This window comes from Rhinolophus sinicus, linkage group LG05, assembly GCF_036562045.2.
Source record: "Rhinolophus sinicus isolate RSC01 linkage group LG05, ASM3656204v1, whole genome shotgun sequence".
Lineage (NCBI taxonomy): Eukaryota > Metazoa > Chordata > Mammalia > Chiroptera > Rhinolophidae > Rhinolophus > Rhinolophus sinicus.
The window spans coordinates 48813503-48831809 of record NC_133755.1 but is presented as its reverse complement, the minus strand read 5'-3'; the positions used below and the strand labels follow the sequence as shown (position 1 = coordinate 48831809).

The following is an 18307-nucleotide window of genomic DNA, read 5'->3' as shown; positions in this document are numbered from 1 at the left end:
TTGATTAGTTTCAGGTGTATAACACAACGTAAACCCCTCATAAAGTGATAACCCACCCCCCAAGCTACTACCCTTCTGACATCTTATATAGCTGTTACAGTAGCATTGACTATCTTCCCTCTGTTGTACTCCACATCCCGTGACTATATATACCTATATATTTAGTTATAATTGACATTCAATATTACTCTACTTCAGCTCTTCAGGTGTATAGCCCACTGGTCAGGCATCTACACAGTCTATGACATGATCCCCCTGATAAATCCAGTGCCCACCTGGCACCTTACATGATCTTTACACCATTGTTGATTATATTCCCCATACTGTATTAACTACCAATTTGTATTTCTTAATGCCTTCACCTTTTTCACCCTGCCCCAACCCCATTCCCATCTATCATCCTGATAAATCTAGTACCTATCCAGCACCATACCTAGTTATTACAATATTATTGACTATATTCCTTATGCTATACCCTACATCCCCATGGCTACTGTGTAACAACCAATCAGTACTTCTTAATCCCTTCCCCTTTCACCCATCCTTTACCCCCCTCCCATCTTAAAGAAGTCCCTCTAAGATTCTTTGTAATACTGGTTTGGTGGTGATGAACTCATTCAGCTTTTTCTTGTCTGGGAAACTCCTTATCTGTCCTTCAATTATGAATAAAAGCCTTGCTGGGTCTGGGTAGAGCAATCTTGGTTGTATGTTGCTGCTTTTCATCACTTGTGGTGAAGGACACAGACATACAAGCCCAGGAAGTTCAGAGTCCCAAACAAGATGAACCCAAAGAGGCCCACACCAAGACACATCATAATTAAAATGCCAAAGGTTAAATACAAAAAGAGAATCTTAAAAGCAGCAAGAGAAAAGCAGTTAGTTACCTACAAGGGAGCCCCCATAAGACTGTCAGCTGATTTCTCATCAGAAACTATGCTGGCAAGAAGGGAGTGGCAGGAAATACTCCTCAGCCTTTTAAGCGAAGCCTCCCCTTCCTTGAGTATTCCAGTCCCCAGAGTCAGGAATGTTGGGTAATGGGAGGGACAAGAGTCAAAACAAGAATGTACATTAGCTTCTGCCAGAACCCTAAATGTTCTTTAAATGAGGTTTGCCTCTTATAGGCTAAGACCATGTTCTTATTCATGAATATTTGAGAAACTCTGATGACTGTATAAACAACATTAAATAATGGCATAGTACTAAATTTACAAAGACTAAGTTGTTAAACGCAAGGCAAAAATTCTAACAGTAGAACAGTTTCCTTTAAAAAGGAAACTAACTACATTTCTTTAAAGAGGTATCACTAACACAATGTGAAAGAAATGTTCCGTCTGAGCATTTATTCCTCAGGTGAAAGCACCTGACATTTAGATTTTAGGTGGTTAAATATCAAGCATTCAGCAAATCCAGCCACAGTATGTGTGGTCCATGATCATCTTTTTCTTGTCCTAAAATGATTCACACAGGGGATCTCAGAACTAAGTGCAAAAATGACATTCCAAGAAATATAATGTTTGATCCTACAACTTAGAGCTAAATATTACTTATTAAATAAGTTTTTAAAAATCTATGTCAAACTATATACATTAAACTAAAAAGCCATACACACATGAAATCCCAAAGATAGTTTTTAAAAAGAATTATAAAGTAGACAAAAATCTAGCAATATTAATAAACAAAAAGGGAGAAGACATACACACACAAAAAATTGGAATAGAAACAATGAAAGCATTACATCTAAAACAAAACTTTTGAAAAATAATACTATAGATACTTCATGCAAATAGATTTGAAAATATGGCCAAAATTGACAATTATCTTAAAGACTACACACCAGACTTAAAAAAACAAAACAAAACAAAACAAAAACCACCAGATATGCCTACGTGTGTGTGGCTTGTTTAAAATGTATTTGATTATAAAAAGAAAAGCAGATTGAATTTGACCTGTATTTTCAGAATAGAATCAATAGTTAAAAATCTTTCTAATCTCACACAAAACCAGACCTAAATAGATTTAAAGATTTTTTTGAATATTCAAACTCTTTCAAGACAAAAAAGATGGAAGGCTCTCAAATTCCTTTAATAAGGCTAGTTTAATTTTGATTTTAAAAGCAGACAAGGGCAGGCAAAATACTAGCAAACCCAAACCCACAGTGAATAAAAAATATGAGCTGTCTATAAGAGAGGCATATCGTTGATGTGAGCCTTTTAACATATACATGGGATTACAGATGTGAATCTAAATAAATTATGTTATAATTTATAATAAGAAGTGGTATAAAGGATGCATTATCTATGAAGAAGTGGAATTAAAATAAAAATCAATTTTCTATAGCTTTCTCTTGGAGTTATTAAATATTTTAAAAAGATTGATGTGTACCCAAAAATGAAGTTCCTCTTATTTTCGGTGTTTTTTCTTTCTAATTCAGAAAGCATTCTCTCTGTCCTTTTTCTAACAAAAGTTGTAGGAAAGCTAGTGCAGTATTTTATAGCTATTTTATAAGTAAAGTCATAATTTCATGGGAATAAAAATAATCACAATTCAGGAATTTTATTGTGCAATAGAAAAAACACAGTCACCCAAACATATATTTTGAGGATCAATACCAAATGAACAAAAAAATATATCTTTTACAATTTATATGTAGCTATATAAGAACTCCCTCAATCACCAAGAACCAAAAAGAGTAAGTTTTTATTAAAATAAAATAAAAGCATTACAGCTATGAATTCAGCCTGAGGACATAACTAACCACTGGCGATACAGTCATTTACAGAAAATATTATCATTTTGCCTTCACAATGAATTTTCTCCCTGCTGTTATGACTGCAGATTAAATTTAAATGACACACAAAAAGCTAACATTTTCTCTTCATGCACTATTTCCAAGAACTACTGAGCTAGAGACTTTTTTTGAAGGGAAATTAGAGGGGGAAAAGACAAATTCATCCATTTTAAAAGTACTAATCAGTATTTGTCCTAATCGCATTCATCCATTATAGTCAAAGCTACTTTTTTATTTGATTAGCTTCCTACACTGAAGGAAAACAGGGGAGTGGAGTATACAGCATACAGAAGTGATCATAACAAAATATTTGCTATATTCACTTATATAATTTTACAATGTTTTTAAGCTAAAATTTCTCTCAACAATTTATTATAATTGTATATATAACTTGCTTTCGCACATCAAATAAATGTTCATCTCATTCTCATTATTTTCAAGACCTTAAAACTTCTAGTGAAAATTAAAGTCAGTTTTAAAATTTATCTAAAATGTACCTTGTGGGTGCAGCTACATTAAGTAGATGAATAAATAAATAAATCTATTTCAAGGGAATACGCACTTTATTAAAATGATATTAATATAAACAAGAAGTCAAGCATTGCATAGAGCAAAAGACCTGTACATATATCACCAACTCCAAGAAGCAGCTTTATTTCCACTAATATAATGTGAATATAATTACTGAAATAAAATTCAACACCAAATTAGATATTTTTCTAAAATAGTAGTCAAATTCTTGTACTAGGGTTGTACATTTCCTTAAAAGTAAATATGCTTTTCCATGTCTTCCAATGTCTGGTAATTTGGCATTACAGAAGTAACTGTTGTACATTGTGCTATTCTTTGCACATTTTTCATGTCATAAATGTCCTATAATAATTTTTAAAGACATAATACATGTAAGATATTATATAAGAACCCACCACCCAGTTTAAGAGAAAAAGTGTTACCTTTGATGTCCCCTGTGAGCCTTTCTCTATCCCATTTTCTTCTCAGTTTCCTCAGAGGTAATTATTATCCTGATTGCTATGTTTATCGCTTCCTTGATTTTCTTTATGGTTTTACCACCTATGTTTATGATCCTGAATATATTATATTTTTGTAGGATTTTAAATTTTATATAAGTAGAGCCATATTGTATATATTCTTCCAACGCTTGCTTATCATTCAGTATTAGTTCCTAATTTTAACCCATGTTTTTTCATGTTTTCACTGTAATTTATCTTCACTGTTATAGTATATTTCATTAAATGAATATATCACAATATATTTATAAATTCCACCATTGATGGAAATTTATGTTGCTTCTAGTTTTTTGCTATTATATAAACAATTTTGCTATTCGTGTTCCTGTACATATCTCTTGGAGTGTGCAGGGGGGAGCGGGGGGGCGGGTCTGTCTCGTAAGGAATGCATGCCTTCATCTTCAGGAAATAATGCCAAGCTCTTTTCCAAAGTGGCTATATCATTTAAGCTTCCACCCAAAGTTTACAACTATTTTCTGTGGTATCTACAAACACAATGGGATTTGAATACTAACAATACAAATCTAGAAAGGTCTATAAACTTACTGCAGGAGGTTTCTCAGCTTTGGTATCAAAAATGACTAGAAATCCAATCATCAAGGACTATTTAAATGTTATACTTGTCAAAAAATTAAGCACTCGCTGTAAGTTCCTCATTTCATTAATATGAATTATAGAGCTGTAAATCTAAATAATGTAGAGAGTTAAGTATTAAGTCAATGGGTCTTCTACTTGGGGAGCCAGGTGTATTACTGGCCATAACTGCTATTTTGAAAAAAAAGTAAATATAAACTAATGATTAATGATATGCTCAATCAGAAAAAGCAGGATAGGAATTTAGGATCCCTATATTCTTTACCTTAACATGCTTCACTAACAACAAAATCAAACTTCTTTATTTTAGGCCATAACTGTTCATTGAAATGGTGTTAGATATTTAAGTACTGGAAAATAACATAATTTTATAAAAATCTATGATATCCCCACTCCTAGAAATGCCACATATAGTTCTCCCTGCAGCATTTACTCATGAATTCAACAAACATTAAGTACCTACCTACTATGTGACAGGCATTATGCTAGATACTAGAGATATGAAGATTAGTCAGGGTTCTTATACTCAAGGAGCTTATAGTCTAGTAAGTCTCACTATGAAGAATATGATAGTTGGATGAATAGAGATGAATAACTGATGGTGAATAAAGGGGGTCCCACAGGAGTGCTTACTCAGATATTAGCACTTTTCAAGACACTAAGACAACGCAGAATGAGATACAAACCTTTTTGGAAGTATTTTTTCAAGGTTGAGATGGTGTGAATTCAGCTTTATTCAAAAATTTTCCCAATACTAGAATTAAAGGATATTTCTCAAATTTGGGAGCTGTTCAACATAGGATAATACAAGGACTCTCTATAGAAAAGAAAGAACTAATACAACAGGCAGTTGTACACGTAAGATGAAAATACATATAGGTTTTTAAATGTTATAGATTAATGGATTTCATTCCATAATAATTGTACCACAACATCTAGTCCAAAATGAATGGACATATTTCATTCTCCTACACAATATTCTCCTACACAAAATTCTCATACACATATTTTATTCTCCTACACAACAGATTCTGCAAATGAACAGACATAATCACATAGCATGTTCTCAGAAACTGCTGTCCCTACAGCAGCATTTATACTACGACGCAAGCAGTTAAAATTCTAGCCCTTGACAAGAACTTTCAAATTAAAAATTTTTAAATCCTAGAACAAGGTCTAAATTTTAGAAATATTCAACTCTACACAAATTAGTAATTTGTTAAAAATGGTAATGGAAACAGAACTGACTCTGGGTGGTGAACACACAATGTAATATATAGATGATGTGTTACAGAGTTGTACACCTGAAACCTATGTAACTTTACTAACCATTGTCATCCCAATAAACTTTAAAAAAAATACAACTCTATAGCACTTAAGTCACTTTAGTCACGACCCCAAAAAACCAACCAATACAAAGTTATGGGCTTTTTATATGATCTTATTTGTAATATCCAGTCATGAACAAAATCATAATGTGTGCATGAACTGGTAGTCATCATTCATGAAAATTCTAACTATGTAAACATAACACTGCCCTGTGAGAAAATAGGTAGTTTAAATAGTTTGATTTTTATATCGCAATTATCTCCTGGCAATAAGAAAGATATATTTTGAATTAATTCCCCATTTTCATAAACTTAGAAAATAAGCCCCTCTAATCAGGAGCTGAAAAGGTGAGAGACAAAAAGTTTTTAAAAATCATTAATAACATATTTACCGGTTTGATTCGAAGCTGACCACCCACCACCTCAAGAATGGCATGTCTTCTGGACACTCTCTTGTCTGTTATCTATAGTAGAAAAAAACAAGAATTTCAAACACAGCCACCTCCCTGAAAAACAATAACAACAACAAAACCATAACAATGTTTCTGAAATTAGTAGGCTAGATATGAAATAAATTATTCATTCACCAACTATGTATTAAAATGACGGTCCTCACTGAACAAAAAACAAAACAACTCAGAGATTAAGGGACCTGCCCAAAGTTGTAGAAAAATAAATGTCAGAGCAGAGACTCAAGCTTGGAATCTAAGAGATCCCAAAACTTTACATGATGGTTTCAAGACAGACATATAGTGGGGATTCTTAGCCATAAAATTCATAAAATGAGAAAAAAATTCTATATAATATGTACTTATTAGAAAACATTTCAAATGCCGGAAATATAATGTAGGTTATAATGACAAAAAGGCTTTAAAAAGCAGCAGTCTGGTAAATGTAACAGGCAGGACTACAAGTTTCAGGGTCAGGCAGACCCCAGTCAGACAGACCTCAGCTGAGCTCCGGAGCCAGCTGAGCCGTCAGCACCTACTTAACACAAGAAGGTGGGAGGAGTAGTGAAAATCAAATATTTACAGTGAAGAGGAGATTATCATCTACTTTATATATATTTGCTGCCTGTGTTTGAGCCCACAGTGTTCTACTTATGCTCATAATCATTTCTGCATACAAAAAAAGTTTTAAAATGTTAAAATACAAAAGTTAAAAAACTGTTTACATTTTAAATGCTAAAATTGCCAATCAAGCCCTCGCTGCATGGCTATAAACATAATGGTTAAGATTACCTATGTTCATTGCAGTGCTGTTCACAACAGCCGAGACGTGGAAACAACCGAAATGCTGATCAATAGACGACTGGATAAAGAAACTGTGGTACATTTATACAATGGAGTATTACTCGGCCATAAAGAAGAATGACATCTTACCATTTGCAATGACATGGATGGAACTAGAGCATATTACGCTAAGTGAAATAAGTCAAATGAATAAAGACAAATACCATATGAGCTCAATTATATGTGGAACCTAAAGAACAGAATAAACGAACAAACAAAACAGAAATAGAAGACTCAGAGACATAGGGGGAAAAACCTGATGGTTGCTAGATGAGAGGGGACGATGGGGGAGAAGGTAAAGGGATTAGAAAGCACAAATTAGTAGCCACAATACAGCCACAGAGATATGAAATACAGTTTGAGCAATATAATCAATAATGTGTAAAGATTATGTAGGGTGCCAGATGGGCACTGGACTTATTAGGGGGATCACTTCATAGACTGTGTAGATGCCTGACCACTGCGCTATACACCTGAAACTGAAGATGAATAATACTGAATGTCAACTATAATTAAATATGTATATAGAGACTCACGGGATGAGGAGTACAGCATAGGGAATATAGTCAATGGAATTGTAACAGCTATATACGATGTCAGACAGGTAGTTGGTTGGGTGGATTATCACTTCGCGAGGGGTGTAAATGTCTAACTATTACATTGTTTTGTGCACCTGAAACTAGTAAAAAAAAAGATTAGCTTTGTAATTTGTGGCTGACACATAATGAAAACATTTTAAGCGTCAACTTAACACCATAATTATTTGATCCATCTCATGGTTACCTTAACATCTATCACTTCAACTCTAATATTATCCATATCATGACCAAAATAATAAGTGAAAGCAGACTACAGCAATGCCTAAATTCAATTACACCCATTAGTTCTGTAAAACCTTGCAAAAATGTGAAACTGCCAAGAATCAGTACTCATGTTATTTAATCAGAGAGCAGTTCCACACTTAAAGCTGTGACTAAATAAAAATAGTAACATTAAGCATCACAGTGGAATGAATTTCACATACATGAATTTTCCACAGTTACAAATTACTATTTAGGACATTTTGTAAAACAAAGTAGCTTAAATGTAGTCCATTTAAAATATATCTACTATTAGCTACAATAGCTATTTCAGAAAAGTAAATATAAACTAATAATCTATTCTATCAGAAAAGGATAGAAATTTAGAGGTTCCTATAATCTTTCCCATAATGTGCCTTAGTGGATGAAAAACAACAGCAGGTATCTGATAACCCACTTTACCATTTGCATAGATTTAATTATTTGCATAGAACTTTCACTTAAAATGTTGAGATTCACCATAATACTGTTATAGCTATTCACATTTTACATATTTGGAAATGGAAAGTCCAGAGGATTTAAGTAAGTTGTGTAGATTACTGTTTGAGTAGGTTGCACTCCAAACCTATATTCTTATTAACTTTTTTAAAAAATGTGAGAAAAATATTCATATGCCCCTACACCTACATGCAATCATTCAGACATAGTTTCAAGCAATGCAAATTATTCTGTGGCTTGGAGTAAGAAGTTTCTATTTCTAACTTGGGTACTAAGATCTCATTGTTAACTTCAATAACACAAATCAATTTGCTAACCAATGGTGTAATCGACTGTCAAATATAATACCATGACATATAATGATGGTTCCTGTGATAGTCTGGTGTGGGTTTCTTTTTTCTTTTCTTCCAAACTATACATTTTGCAGGAAGCAATAATGGACTTTTCCTATCTTAGCCTTTCTTTGAAGTAGACTTCAGTGACACTAGCAAAAAAAATTTTTTAAATAATATAAAAGTATAATGTGACCTCTAGTGGTCACATGATTCCACAACAGTGTAATTCCATTGCAAGCTGTGCATCTCTATATAGAATACCAAAAAAGTGTTTTTAAGAGTCATCTGTTTTATTTCTTCCTCCCCAGTCTGCATACCTTTTATTCCCTTTTTTGTCTTAGCTCGGACATCCAGTATGATGCTGAACAGGAGCGGTGAGAGTGGGGATCAGCCTTACCTTGCTCTTGATCTTAGCAGGAAAGCTTCAAGTTTCTAACCATTAAGTATGTATGATGTCACGGGATGTAAAGTACAGCATAGACAATATAGTCAATAATGTTGCAACAGCTATGTATAGTGCCAGGTGGTCACTAGACCAGTTGGGGGATCACTGCGTAAATTATATAAATGTTAACCACTATGTTGGACACCTGAAACTAATACAAAATAATATTGAATGTCAACTGTAACTGAAAACAAAAATAAATAATTGTTTTTAAAGTCTTTGAAATTAACATCACTCAGCCATTTAGCTATAATTGTCCCTTTTAAACCATACCTCTAAATAATAAGTAAGCTAAAAAATGATTTATGCTTTCGATGGAAAGCTTAAACGTTTAAGATTATCATTAAAGCTTATTTTAATTCCAGGATGGGGTGAGAATGGCGGGTGGTAGGTGGAGGGCGGGTCACAATAGGTGATCCTACAGGTCTCAGGACCTGCTTTATTTAACAGCTGATCACTGCTCCTTGTGCACAGTAAGTATCGACACATTCTTATTAATATATTAACTGGAACAGCAATTACTTATCAAGACCAAGCCACTGTTCTATACTCATCATGAATTCCTTTTTAAATTTCATTAAAACAGTGAAGACATTTTTCATTTTTATAGGTGAGAAATGACAGTGCAGTGATGTTAAGCAACTACTTAAATGAGCAGAGACGTTAAGCAACTCCTTAAATTACGTAACCCATAAGCAGCGGAACCAGATTTGAATCCACAGAATCTGATTCTAGAGACACCTTTACTCTAAGCCCTGCACTGTGTCCCTCATTATCATTACATAAAACATCATTTTTTAGATTATCTACCAGCAGCTTAACTGTCCGAACTAGAACATACTGAAGAACTGGAAATAAAACAGAATGGCTATTTAATAAGCAAGTAGACATTCTGAGAAAATTCAAACTCTAAATAAAGCTCCAAGAGGCCTGCAGGCTTTCATTTGGTCCTGTTTATCCTAATATCATATCCACATATAACAAGATGTGTTATCTAAATTTCTAATTCTCTATTCACAGTAGAGAATAAAGTGGATAGGGTTTAGTAAGCAATGCATTAACAATGGGTGAGGAGGGGAATGACTGATGTTGGTCTACAAATGGAAAGAGAAAGGCTATAGAAAAGCAAAGAAACCCAAGGATTCAAAAAGACTATGTCAGCTAGGGACTACTGAGAGTAGGGAGGGACAACTGACATAACATCCTTCAAAAGGTACTAATTAATGGCTTACCCAAGTTTGCTTATCGGTTACCGTGCGTCACCAGGTTTAAATGAAAACTTCATTCGAAAGTCAGACATTTTGCATCTTAGCCATAAAAATAGTTAAAATCTAGGAATTCCAGTTTCATACAGAATAACTGTAGCCGCCTAAATTCTAATCATACCACACATCCTCCAAAAAAATCAGAGATCAATAAATCAAACAAATGAAACCATCTAATCCCAGCTTGATCTAAAGCACTAGGAAACAGATTGCCACAAACTTTAATTTACATGTAAGAGGGGAAAGAAACACGAAATGCAGAGAGATCAAGCTTCAGGACCTATGCTGGAAAAGAAAGTCAGAGGGCAACTAGGAGGAAAAGAGAATAGAGGGAGTGAGAACCTGGGGGCGGTGGGACACAGATTCGATCTCTCGCAGAAAAGAAATCGTACCTTAATGGGAAATGCTGAAAACACATCTCACATCCAGTAGTTCAGAGGTCCAGCTAAATTGGGAACAAGTTGGGCATCAACATGAATAATGATAATGGAATATAACACATTGAATACAAAAATAATCCATGAGTTCATACTCATTTCAAGAAAGGGGCTGAGGCCAGGGCTAGGAGGAAAAGACTTTCTTTATAAAACAGTGCCTGCTAATGTAGAAGAAATGATGAAACCAGAAAATTACTATTTTGTAAGTACCAAAATAATAGTGGATTCAGTAATGGCTCAGTGGGTATCAATATCCAGGTGAAAGATTGATGCAAAACAAGATTCATGAAGTCTCAAAGCATCACGCTGCAGATTACTCACAAAGGGAATGACGTGTTCAGTGGGGGAAGCTTGGCAGACACCACCTTCCCCAAGTAATTGCACTAACGCCATCACCAGCAACAGGACAAACTGATAGCTAGGTCTCCTGAAAAGCTGTTCTGAGTTCACGTCACCTATGGAATACTCTCGTCCAAAATGTTTCACTTGATCTAATTAGGCAGAAATAATCAGACAAATCAAACTTGTGGGCATTCTATGAAACAACTGGCCTGGACTTCTAAAAGCATCACTGCCGTGAAAGACAAAACAGGTCTAGACTAGAGAAGACATATTTGATTGGATCCTAAATATTTTTAATGCTAAAAGGGACATTATTGGAAATGTTGGGTAAACCTGAATATGGAATATTAAAATTTATTGCAGTTACAAATTTCTTGAGTGTGATAAATGAGTGTGTGTGTGGGGGGGAGACGTACTTGTTTATTTACTATTTATAGAAATGTCCTTGCTCTTAGGTGATATGTGTTGACATATTTAGGGATAAAGCGCCATAATGCATGCAGTATACTTTCAAATGGGTTCAAGAGAAAAGAAAGAGAGAGAGAGAGAGAAAGAGAGAGAGAGAGAAAGTAAATATAACAAAATGTTAACCATTAGTTATCCTAAGTGAAGGATACATATGTGTTCATTGTACTATTCTTTCAATTTTTCTGCAGGTCTGAAATCTTTCAAAATGAAAAGTTCAGGAAAAAATGTTAAAATTTCAAAAGTGTTGGTACTTAAAAGAGTTATCAACTTATCTAGAAAAAGTAGTATACCTGACTGCTCAATAACAAAAATGAAGTAGAATTCTATTTATAGTCTCTTCAGTAAAATTAATGAGCCTCTATTTAGTTATAATTTTTTTTTTAATTTCCTTGATTTAGACTAGGCACCACAAACTGATCATTCAGTGTTTTGGTTTTTGTTTTTCATTTTTACTTTAAAGAATATACGTGCCCTCCCTCTCACCAGAATCCCCAACACTCCCCATAATCTTCCTCTGAAACCACTTCACCCTTTATTGCACACCTGGCCTCTGCAGGTATTTGAATTTGTAACTCATCATTAAACTACACCTATACTTTTTAGATGCTAAATCTTCACATGTGCCACTGTGGGCCAAATGCTACTAGTTGCTTAATTCATTTCTTCTTCATTGCTGATAGTACTCCAGTTTGTTAGAGTAACAATGTGCCCAGTTAAAAAATATACAACTACCAAGAATTCTTTGTAGCTATGGATGGCCAGGTAACACAGTTCTAGCAAAGGATGTAAGAGAGACTATATATTAATCTAGTTTCTGTATCTTCTGCCCCATTCTCAGAGATAGTAACTGACTCACCTGCAAGTACACCCTTCATGTGTAAACTAACCAATCCCAAACCGTACCCTCAATCCCATGGCTTTACCTGGCTCTTATATTGCCCTAATCACCCAAGAGCTAGGCATCAGACAACCAGGGGAAGACCCCACAGATCAGAGTACAACAAAATTATTCAAACTAGACCATCCTAAACCTGCTCACCTTGCCTTGCCCATGCATTCCTGAGAAAACCACAGTAAAGGCTTTCCCACCAGTTCCTCTAGCCCTCTCTTCCTTCTGCCTTCTCCCACCTCAGGGTTCTCTGGTGTGACCCTGCATGGTATGTCCTTCTCTCTCGGGAACTGTGAGGAATAAATTATCTTTCCCATGGCAATCATCTCCTGATTGGTTGCCCTCACTATACCTGAACAAAACAACAACATCTACATTCAAAACAGAGTAGAGCTTCTGGAAAGATTATCATCTTCCTGATAAAAAGGACTGCGCTCAACTGGCACGCACCTTTTGCCCTCTGCCTTTCTTAACTTCCTGAGTAAATGTGACATCTCAAGTTACATAGCCTTCTTATGACTACAGACATGAGAGCCACATGCAAAGGATGACCATGGAGGAGCACAGAAAAGCCCATTCCTTGAGTAGCTGTGCCAGCCCTGACTGATGGCCCGAGATTCTCTATTACAGAAGAAACAAATCTATCTGATTAAGCTGCCATAAGCACATTCCTGTTACTTGCAGCCAAAAATAATTATGATTAATACCCATTACTCTAACAACTGTTATATTGATCCTGGACACCTAGTAACAAATTAATTGATGCTTGGCCAGTTACAGAAGGAATATTAAACACAAATGCTAACTACATTGAGCACTCAACAACAAAAACTTCCTTTAGTATTAAAAGAATTTCGTATCACATGGATAGAATTCAGAAAAGAAACCCTGAAGAATACATAAGCTGAAAGATAATGGTGAAATCACTCCTATATTTGTCAGCAGCAGGTAAGACAGTAGCAGTTTTTCTTCAGACACTACAGAAAAATACCCTTTTACTTGAATTCTTCATATTGTTTCTTGAATGGGGACAGAGCTCTCTGTTTTATAACACTTTTGTATTGACACAGTGTGGATCCCTTATCTTGGATTTTCTGGGTTTGAATTGAATGTTCCATGTATTATGATGTATGTTCAAATCTTTCCCCCATTTTTTAAGACATGAAGTTTGTGCCAGAAGATAAAGACATGAAAACATAAAAGAAGTGTTTGTGATTTCTTTGCCAAATATTTATTTTTGGCATTTATTGACATCAAACAAAATGAAGACATTCTTAGCAAAAATGTTTAAAGGTTTTGAATCAAAGTCTCTAACCGATTTATTATTTCCAAAATTCTAAAAATAAAAAACAAACCTGAATAAAGGAAAAGCAGAAAAGCTACTGGATTCCGAAACAGAACAGAATGGTGTCTTTCATTTCATTTTTGCCTATATATAATATTTACTGAAAAATGTAAAAACAGAGAAGAGGTAAGATTTGTTTGTTTTTTCAGAGAAGAGGTAAGATTTGTTTGTTTGTTTTTTCAGTATAAACTACATAATACACCAAGGGCTAAGATAATAAAAATCTTCTTGTGTAATACAATGTATAGTGCTTTCACACAAGATTATCTAGTTTGCTTTATCGGCAACAAATAAAAAATAGACAAATTTGAACTTTCATGGTAGAGAAAAACAGAAAATCATCTGGTATGGGATTTGAGGCTGTATTATTTGAAAATGCACAAACTAAAGAAGCATGGGATCTATTTTTGGCATAATTTGCATAAAATTATTTCCTCAAACTTTGTGTGTGTGTAAAGTAAATAAAATCTAAAATTAAGAGCTGAATTGAATAGAGACTGGTTACTGCTAATCAGTCGACAAACCATAAAATGTTCTTGTCTAGAGTGCTTACCAGTATCAGGTCCAACATACACTCCAAAGCTCAAATCAGCGACACTGAGACTCTGCCATAACATTAGACAGTACTAAGTTGGTCCTATTCCTTAATAGAGCAAAAGTTAGTTGATACAAGTTGTCTATTACTACACTTGGAATGTACCAAAGTCCAATTTCTGGTATTAAGAAAGAATGAGTTTGAAGAAATGAACTTGATTTTAGCCAGAGGCTCTCCAGGCAGACTCCAATTTAAAAAGAAGAAAAGGTTACTAATATACTAGACATGAAGTGGTTTTTGAAATCTGTGAATATACTTTCCCGTAAGAATAATGGTGTAAATTGTACTAAGATTATCAAGCTACCTCACAGACACCTATTAATCCACAATACTGATGAAATATGGATCAGATTTCTAAAAGTAAAATCCAATACTTCTGAGCTCCTAATTCAAGGTTGCTGAATTGTTAGCCAAATATGATGCATTGTACTAACTTCATGCCACGGAAATTTCAACTCACCCAACCTGTTTGTCTTGCAATGCTGCTCGCATAACCCACACAACACACATGTGAGAACATCATCCTCAACATTAATATATTATGATAGAGACAACATAGTGAGTGAAAACATAGCAGAGCTTAGGAAAACCAAAACTGGGTTTAAATCCCCACTTGGGACTTCGGTAATTCTATTGTCTGAATGGTTACTTATTTTGTCCAGTTCAGCAGACATTTCTTAAAGACCTATTCTGTGCCAGGCATTCTTCATAGTGTGTCTAGAAGTAGTTTTTAACTCTGGTTTTGCAACAGAATCGTCTTCAAAATACAGATATTCAAAATAGTCTTTTAAAAATAGAGATATCCAGATATTACCTACAGAATCAAATTACCAGAGAAAGGAGCTAGGACAGAGGTATGGAGGCATATGAAAAAATGGCATATTCAGGTTAAGTAGTACATGGCAGATGGTAATTTGGAGACACTGATTTAGAGGGAAAAATTATATATATATATATATATATATATATATGTATTTTTTTTTTTTTTTTTTTTTTTGCGCAAACTTTGTGGGACACTTACAGCAAGTGGTGACCTGAAGCCACCTGAAGAGTCCATATGAAAGCTCGTCACTAACCCACTCCTAACAGGGCGTCTTCTCTTTTTAGTTAAAGCAGTAGATTCAACAGCACCTGCCTTTAGGAAGATACTAGATAGACACCTGGCACTGTCCTAGTTCCTTCAAGGAAAATAGCTCATAAAGGAATGTCATATAATCCCTGCTACCAAAACAGAATGAGGACAATTTGAAATCAGAAACTGTAGTTTTCACTTAAGAGCATAATAACTTTTCAGCTTTAATTAAAGAAAAACCATAAAGCAATAGTTTGGCCTAAAGGTACTCTGTTGCTTGAGATGCTATATTGTAAAAATCTTCTTTCTAATTAAATTTATTTAAGATAGTTGTAGATTCACATCTAGTTGAAATAGATAATAAAGATCTCTCACACCATTTACCCAGTTTCCTCCTGCAGTAACAACTTGCAAAACTATCACAATCAAATATTGATATTGTAAGGTTGAGCTATAAACATTTCCATCACCACAAAAATCCCCTTGGTTGCTGTTTTATAGCCATACCAATTCCCTCCTGCTGTCCTCCCCCCTTCCTTAGCCCCTGCAACCACTAGCCTGTTCTCCATTTTTATAATTTTGTCATTTCAATAATGTCATGTAAATGAAATCATATAATACATAACCTTTGGGATTGGCTGTTTTCACCCAGGATAATAATTCCCTGGAGATTCATCCTGCTGTAAACCCTTTTAATTGTACAGATCATGACAGAATTACAACCTAGTAAGTAAACAATGACCTTGGGTTTGCTGATGACTCACACTAAAGCAAAGGGCACAGTAAAATTAAACTCACTCTGCTCTGTTATCTATAAGTGTTTTCCTGCCATTGTAAAGACATAAAGACATTCTCCTTGTCAAATTGTTTTACCACTAAGACTGTTTTACATGTTGAAATTATAAACCTGTATGCTTGTGGGGCCATAGTTTTGTGAAACTTGTCTCCAAAAAACATGGCTAGTTAAGTAAGAGCTCAAAAATCATCCTTATTATAATTAATCATTTCAGATGGATACTAATTTACAATGAAATTCCTGAGTTTTCCCACTTAGAACTAAGTCTTTGCTCTCTCTCACCCTACCAAAAAAAGAAAAAAGAAAGAAAAGAAAAAGAATCCTGACTGAAATTGCTGTTGTTTGAAAAAACCGCCCTCATGTTGGGTTTAACCACTGCAGAGAAGAAACTCATACCTCTGTCAGCTCCAAATTCTTAAAAACCTCAAGATGATTTGTTTGCACTTCAAAATTTTCCTTCAATGTGTGGAGGGTATTGTTCATAACCACTTCTAATATCTGCCAAACTTGGCAATAGAATCTCATCACTGAATGATTATTTGAAAAGGAAAAGCAAAATCCAGACCAGATACTTGACTTTCTAGTCCTTACCATTTTCAAAACCAGAAACCCAATAGGCTCATCTCACACTAACAAACCTGTAACACAAAAGATCAAGCTATAAATAATAAAAAGGTCTAGAACCTGTTGGCATGTTGATAAAACATAAGCCTACAACGTTGATCTTTTAACCAGATCTATAGTACTCTGTGTTGGTGATACAATTTGTTAAGCAAATCAAAACTTTTTAGTCACCAGTCAAAAGATTTCTAGATGAAGCACATACTTAAGTTTCTAACTTAGATAAAGAGAGAGAAAGGGAAGGGAGGAGAAAGCAAACCGCCTCCCACCCCGCCCCAGGCAGTTCCTTCAAATGTTCAGGAGAAAAATCATAATGTTATTTAAACATTTAAGTAATTACTTGCCCAGCAAAAAAAATAAATAAATAGCAGGTATACTTCAACTTTCTTAATTAACCTTACTACATATACATATATGTACACACACACACACACACACACACACACACACACCCCTCTTTAGAACTGACTTCCTAATTACAACTTTGAATGCCCACTCCTTTTCCTGCTTAGAGAAGGATCCCAAGGTTAACACCAATGGTTCCATTTAGACACTGCTGTGAACCAGGATAATAAATTGTCCATACTCCTTACTCCCTGTCATTAGCTCACTACAGATTTGTCTCCACAGTCCAAGAGAAAACTCCTAGAGGGCTGGGACCCATGTCTCATTCATATTTGCATGCCCCACAGTGCTAGGATCTACAAACGTGTTGCACAAACTGGGCACTGAAAAAGAAATGCTGAATGTCAAGAAAACAATATACATATACATATATAGACAGATCTATAAAACTCCAAACTTAAACAGGCCAACTTCCTAACTCCTACTAAACATGCCAAAGAAGGTAGAGAATAAATACATAGCCTAGTGGCACTATGTGTCCAAAAGCTTATGTGTGCCCTTTAAATAACCCATCTGTAGCTCAATTTTCTCATCTGAACAATGACCTAACTCATGGTTTTTACTACACACTACATAAGGGTTAGCTACTGATATGACTCAAAAAGACTATTACAATAAAAGTAAGGCCGTGCATTCCGACAAAAGAGGCCAAAAGCTTAAAAGAAAGTATTCTATAAAAGATAAAATCAGAGGTTGGCAAACTTTTTCTGTAAAGGGCCAGATACTACTGTAAATATTGTGGCTTGTCAGGCCAACGGACAATATTCACCGCCTGTGGAGCAATTATTCTCCATGAAAGGCAAATAGGTTGTTGTTTTCCTTTACATTTTAAAAGTTAAAAATCATTCTTCGTACTCGGGCCCATACCAAAGCAGGCTGGTTTGGGCCAAGTTTGCCCACCTCTGGGTAAGATTATAATGATGATAACACTGATCAGTTGCTTTGTAAAAGCAACATAAGGAAA

At 34.8% G+C, this 18307-nt stretch overlaps 1 protein-coding gene across 2 annotated transcripts in view; it reads right to left on the bottom strand.

The window, feature by feature from the left end:
- The window catches only part of APLF (aprataxin and PNKP like factor), an 82386-nt gene that overhangs the window by 63588 nt on the left and 491 nt on the right, over nt 1–18307 (bottom strand). For both annotated transcript variants that reach the window (XM_019718313.2, XM_074332091.1), the window contains exon 2: nt 6131–6202. In XM_019718313.2, the coding sequence (XP_019573872.2) occupies nt 6131–6202 (72 nt within the window). The remainder of the gene's footprint in view (nt 1–6130; nt 6203–18307) is intronic.